Raw genomic sequence first — 6,776 nt, 5'->3', positions numbered from 1 at the left:
AAACTTGGGAACTACCACTCAAATCAAATGATCAAAGCTGGCTTAAGCAATGTTGAGATGATGTTCCCTTATGTTGGTGATGAGCCGTCCCCATGATGAGCTTTCTCAAACTCCAGAACCCAGCTCTAATCATGTGAAAAACACAGGACAAACCCAAATCAGGGCATATTTTACAAATGCCTCCCTAGAGCTCTTCAAAAGTTTCAGGGTAGGTAGGAATATGGCTCAGTGATAGAGCACATATCCAGCATTTGTGAGGTCCTTGGTTCAACTACTAGCACCACAAAAAAGGGCAAGGTCATGAAAGACAAAGAAAGAATAAGAAACTATCACAGCTCAGAGAAGACAGACCCTAGATTAGATTGGAGGATAGAAAGAGACATTTTGGAAACGTGGGAAATATCTGATAAAATACACAGCTTGGCTAATTATACTAACTCAATGTTAACTTCTTGGCTTTGAGTGTGCCATGTCTTTGTCAGACAGTAACTTTAATGAAAGCTGTTTGAAAGGTGTACAAAAATCATCGGTACTGTCTTTGCAACTCCTCTATAAAACTATTGTTTTTCATAATGAAAATATTTCAGAGATCTAAAAATATTTTAATGAAAATAAAGCATATTTGACTTGAGAAATTAATAGAATATGTATAAAATAAACCTAAAGAAAGCATAAGAAATACAAATAGCAGTTATTAATTGAAAGGGAAAACAAATAAATGAGAATATTTAAAAAACATTCCTCAACAAGTGAGAAACTTTCAGGAGGGTTGTGTAGACATTGCTAGCTGTCACTCAAAGCAGAGTATGGTGGCACACACCTTTAATCCCAGAACTCAGGAGGTAGAGGCAAGTAGATCTCTGTGAGCTCATGGCCACTCTGGTCTACATAGTGAGTCCAGGACAGCCAGGACTAAACAGTGAGCCTCTATCTTTAAAAGACATTTATATTCTTATCATAATATTTGTTACTTTCATTCTTTCACTACATTTCTCTGTCCTCCTTAAAACACAATTTATTAACCGAGAACATGTTTATCACACCCCTAGACCTTCAATCACACCTACTCAATGCAACCTGACTGTTTTCTGCATTCTAGTTCATGGGTTGAGTAAATAACCAGAGGTTCACACCATAGGATGTTTAATTCTGGGCTATGAAGGTAATGTGAGTACATTGCATTACATATTCTTGAAAATGCTTGTAAAGTAGTTTGTGGTATAATATAATATTTTTCTTAATTCTTAATCCTTCCTTTCATCTATGTCCTCAGCCCTATGATGTTGAAAATTTCCCCTCTATTGACAAAATATACACTTTCTTATCCCACTGACATTGACTTAATCATATGACTACCACAACCTAATGCAATGTGGGCAAAGTAACAGCATGCTAATTTCATCCCCAGCTCTAAGAGGCATCACAGTTATCTCACTCACACTTACTTCTACCATAATTACAAAAGAACATCTTCAATATCCAGGTTGCCTTCTTGCCCCAGAATAAGAGACTCATGTAAGTATGGCCATTCTAGCTATGTGATGTTCTGTAGAATAGATGTACTGTAATTTATTTAGACATTACTCTAAAGGGCACTGAGGGCCTTTATTCAAAAACTTTCACAAGTCTAAAGAGTGTTTTGACAAGCATTTTGCACATACATGTTACATACATAGATAAGTACTTCTGTTGTATAGATTCATTTAAGTAGCATGATGATATAAGATAACAAATAGTTTTTCCCTATTTTCCTGGAATTGATGAGCAAAGTTCACAGTTATGAAAAAGCTTCACTATAAGGGAAAAGAGAAATTCCATTTGGATAAATCACCTCTCTGCACCTTTCTTACTAAAGGAGCAGAGGTGCTAGAATTAACTTTTGTGAGAAACAACCCTTTGTCTCAAGCTTTTCCGAGGTTGATAAGAATCAAGGGGCATGGTGAGTGACAGCTTGTTCCAGGTTGGATATTATAGAACTACCAGGCTTGGTATTCCACAGTGCTCTCTAAGCAGCCAGTTAAAAAGACAGTTGCCATATGGGGGCCATATCCCAAATAGGTCACCTAAATGGTTGTTTTTCCTTGTTACTAAAATTGTCCCCCTAAAGGTTGTTCAAGTTTGTATTCCACCTTGAATGACATTTCCTTAAACCCTCATCAACACTAAATGTTTTCATTTTGTTAATATAAGCAAAAAGTATCATCTATTGTTGCTAAACTGCAAATGCTTATTTCTTCTTTACAGAATTGAGTGTTTGTACTTTTTGACCATTTTCCGACTAAAATATTTATTATCTGTCTTAATTTCATGAGGTTCATCTATAAAGACCATTGATCATTTTCTGTCATGAACTTGTAAACTTTGCTCCTCATGTGGAGCTTGCATTTTAATTTTGCTTAGGATGCATGCAGCATAAAGCAGTTTTATACTTCTGTCATAAAATTCCTGTTATTGTGTGACTTCAAAAGTTTTGTAAGCCCTTTCCCATTTCTGAAGTGACAATCATAGATGTGATGTTACCAGAAAAACTAAAGCCAATCCAGGATGTTGTTGTGTGCTTGAGGCATTAGGACTTGACCCTACAAGTTACCCTCCTGAGAGCAGCTTTCACATCCTTATTTCTTAGGGTATAGATGAGTGGATTTAGCATTGGGGTCACTGCTGCATAAAATATTGAGACAATTTTGTCCCCATTGTGGGATGTTTTGCTTTGTGGTCTCACATAAATACATATAAGTGTCCCAAAGTATATAGTAACCACAATCAAGTGAGAGCCACATGTAGAAAAGGCTTTAAGCCTGGCCTCAGTTGGGTGAATTCTTAAAACAGCCTTGAGGATACAAAGATAAGAGATAAGAATAAAAATTAAAGGTACTGGCATTGAAATGACAGCACATGCCATCATCATAATTTCTAAAGAAATGGTATTAGAACAGAGCAATTTGAAGATGGCTTGAACCTCACAAGAGAAATGATTGACTGCATTATGCCCACAGAAACTGATTGGAAAGAGTAGAATGGGCAGAACAGTGAGAAGGAGGGCTGCCATCCAGGCAACCAAAGCCATGAAAATACATACTTGAGAAGACATGACCAAGTTATACCTGAGTGGATTTGAAATAGCCACAAGTCTGTCATAAGCCATAATGGCAAGCAGAAAACATTCAGTTAGTGCCAAGAAGGCCCTGATAGCTAGCTGGGTGAAACAGGAGCTGTAGGAGATAGTGGAAAAGTTGTACAGTGAATTCACCATGATTAGGGGTACAGCACTGGTGGAAAACAGAAGATCCAGTAAAGACAAGTTACCAAGAAAGAAATACATTGGAGTGTGCAGTTGAGAGTTGCCTCCTACTAGGAAAATAATCAAACTGTTTCCTGCCAAAGTGGCTATGTAAAGAAACATCAATGTCCAGAAAACAACACTCTGAGATGTGGGATGCCTAGAAAGTCCCACAAGAATGAATTCAGTCACTCTGGTATAGTTTTCCATTTCCTGGTAATTCATTTCCTTTATCCACAGCTACAGGAGTGGACAGAAAACAGAAGAATCAGCTCTTTGTCAACAGGGGATGCATTTATTATATTGCCACGTTGGTAAAAGCATAGCAACCCTTGGCACAAGTTCATCTCTAAAGTTTTAAGCCCCTAAACTGACAAAAGTTTCAGTAGCACACTCCTATCATTGATAGAAAAGCAAAAAAACAAACTTTAGTGAAAATGATCAAGATTCTCAGACTTGTGTGGAGACAAGTATTTAATGAAGAAATACTAGATGATCCATTGAGCCTTCTGGACAACAAGCTTCCCATGAGTTTCCATTCTAAGCTAAATGAGGCCTAAGCACAGATGGAAACCAACTGATCCAATCACTCAGGCACCAAAAGATGATGCTGTGGCAGCACAGGATAGAGAAGAGACAAAAGAAAAATGGAAGATTGGTGAGTAAGGCTATTTAGGGAAAGGACCCTAAACAGGACCCTAAATTGAAGGCCTGACATGCTGGATGCATCTGCTACTTTCAGGGTGCCTATATGTGGGAAAGTGGATGGTGCTGACAGGCTGGGAAAACCGACCAAATATTCTTTCTAGTTGACAAAACATAGACTGATCTTCATTGCATCAAAATGATGAGATCTGAGATTTTGATCATTTTTAGCTTTTATCCTGAAGCAGCAATGACAGACTAAACAGACGTAGGCAGCTTTTCATATGCCTAATAATTGTGGGCTTTCAAGATAAGAATTAGTGAGAAAAGTACTCACCTCAGTCCCAGAGAAACGGTCCTGATCCCTTACATTTTCAGTGCCCCAAAGTCTTTGAACAGCTTTTGTCAAGGAAAGAGGTCCTCCTTGCTGCCTCGTGACTGATGAGTCAAATCTCTGTCATATGACTCCTCACATTTCTCCAACTGCTTTCCCACCTTATGGCTTGGATGCTTTGAGTAGTGATAGGTCCTGGAAAAAGTGTCCATCTTTCCCCAGAACTTAGAAAATGGTATGAACAAAACAGGGGTGCACAGTGGGTATAGATAAGGTGAATTTCCTGTAACACATTCCAAGAAGTAATTATAATAACCATTTGCAGTGCTCCATATCACCTGCCAAAGCATCTGCCACTAGAATAGTAGACCTCAATATCTTTATTTATCTCCTCTCTAAAGAATTTTGGAAAACTGTTTACACACAGGCATTGAAAGATTATATTTGAATTTGTTTAGTGGCAAAGATATAATTTCTTGCTTACTACAAATACGCACAATTTAAGACTACCCCTGCATTAGTATTCCTCAGAAAGTACTTGTTTACCATTAGCAGTGTGCACAGCTGATTTTAAATAGCACTAAGACCATTCAACCAGTCAAAGATCACTGGCAGAAATATTGCAAGGTGAGCTCCTGATGAAAACGTTGCTGCCATAGTCTTCAGTTGAGAATACATCAGTCATTTTGGAAGGTGGTCATTTCTTGTTGTCATTTCCAACCTCACACAGAACTGTGTGTAACCTTTTCCTTGTCAAATCATAGCATGGTTTTCCCAAATTCAACAGTGTTTTAGAGAGCCATGAAGTCTTTGCTTACCTAAAGTATGGACTTCCAGTTCTCCTGGAAGATAATTGTCTATGTAGGCAGTGTAGTAGAAAATGAACATGGAAATACAGATGAGTATTTCTTCTTCCCCAGGGGCATTGGCCAAATCTCACTATCTCCATAACTATTAATATTTCCCAATGAGTTGTTCCCAAGATTCTGAGGTCCACCTGGGACAGGCAAAAGGGACATCTCCCTAGACACAAGCTTGCTAAAAACTTCAGAGACTTGGGGTGTGGAAAGAAAACAATTTAAAATCAAGTTACTTATCTCCCTTCCATCATGTAAACTTCATTGCTTAAAATTCAGGGCTACAGTGAAACCAGGCTAGGTAATATGAAAGTCCAGTTGTCTTGGTGCAACTGATCAACAATATCTGGAAGAATATTAGGAAGAAATACTTCCTAGCCTTATGACTCAAAGTGTGACACTGGAACAAAATCATGACTTTCCAATTAAGTTAAGGGGAGGAAGAGTTGGCTTAGCAGTTAACTCTGTTGGCCTTATCAGGCAGAGCAAGATTTAGATAGTACATAAAGATCTTGGCAAAAAGAGCCTTAGGAGAAACATTTAGAAGTGTATGCCAGCTATAATACTGAAGTTGTGGGTAGCCTCTTTGGGCAGCTATGGTAGTAAATGTGTTCCATGGTGAGATAAAGAGAAGGACTCTCTGAGCCAAAGAATTACAAGTTCATACAGCAATATCACAGCCCAGCACATGGGATTTCTACACTTGGAATCTGTGCTGCCTAACCTTATGTCAACTTAACACACAAACTAGAGGTATATGAAAGGAGGGAAACTTAACTGAGAAAATGCCTTCATAATATCTGGCTATAAGGCATCTTCTTAATTAGTGATTGATGGGAGAGGGTCCAGCCCATGGTGGATGGTGCCATTCTTGGGCTGCTGGTCCTGGGTTCTATAAGAAAGCAAGCTGAGCAAGCCAGTAAGCAGCTACCTTCCATAGCCTCTGCATCAGCTCTTGCCTCCAGGACAGGATAGGTTTTGAGTTCCTGTCCTAATTTCCTTTGATGATGAACAGTGTTATGGAAGTGTAAGCAGAATAAACTCATTTTCTAATTTTTAAAATTTATTTTTATTTAAAAATTTTTTCATTTTACATACCAACCCCAGTTCCCCCTCCTTCCCATTCTACTGCTCCCCCTCACCTCCTCTGTCCCACCCCAATCCCCTCTTCACTGGGGGTAAGGTCTCACTTGGTTAGTCAACACAGGCTGCCATACCAAGTTGGGGCAGGACCAAGCCCCTTCCCCCTGCATCACAGGATAGGAAATGGGCTCTAAAAAGCCAGTGCATGTATCCAGGATAAACACTGGTCCCATTGCCAGGGGACCCACAAACACATCAAGCCATGCAACTTTCACCCACATTCAGAGGGCTTAGTTTGGTCCCATGCAGGCTCCCCAACTGTCAGTCCAGAGTCCATGAGCTCCCACTAGCTTGGGTCAGCTATCTCTGTGGTTTATCCCATGATGATCTTAACCCCCCTTGCTCCTTATAATTCCTCCTCCCTCTCTTCAACTAAACTCCAGGAGCTTGGCCAAGTGCTTGGCTGTGGGTCTCTGCATCTGCTTCCATCAGTCACTGGATATAGATTCTATGGTGACAATTAAGGTAGTCACCAATCCGAGTACAGGGGAAGGCTAGTTCACGCACCCTCTCCACT

At 39.4% G+C, this 6,776-nt stretch overlaps 1 protein-coding gene across 1 annotated transcript; it reads right to left on the bottom strand.

Moving 5' to 3' along the window:
- Nucleotides 1–2,566: 2,566 nt before the first annotated feature.
- Nucleotides 2,567–4,471, bottom strand: LOC114706228 (olfactory receptor 13H1-like). Its single transcript, XM_028888571.1, has 2 exons — nt 4,421–4,471; nt 2,567–3,520 (listed from the first exon to the last, which is right to left on the bottom strand). Exons 1-2 carry the CDS (start codon nt 4,469–4,471, stop codon nt 2,567–2,569), a joined length of 1,005 nt encoding a protein of 334 aa, XP_028744404.1.
- Between the last annotated feature and the right edge of the window lie 2,305 nt (nt 4,472–6,776).

The sequence above is a fragment of the Peromyscus leucopus genome, chromosome X (genome assembly GCF_004664715.2).
Source record: "Peromyscus leucopus breed LL Stock chromosome X, UCI_PerLeu_2.1, whole genome shotgun sequence".
Lineage (NCBI taxonomy): Eukaryota > Metazoa > Chordata > Mammalia > Rodentia > Cricetidae > Peromyscus > Peromyscus leucopus.
The sequence above is the reverse complement of the archived record's forward strand: the minus strand, read 5'-3'. Positions and strand labels throughout refer to the sequence as shown.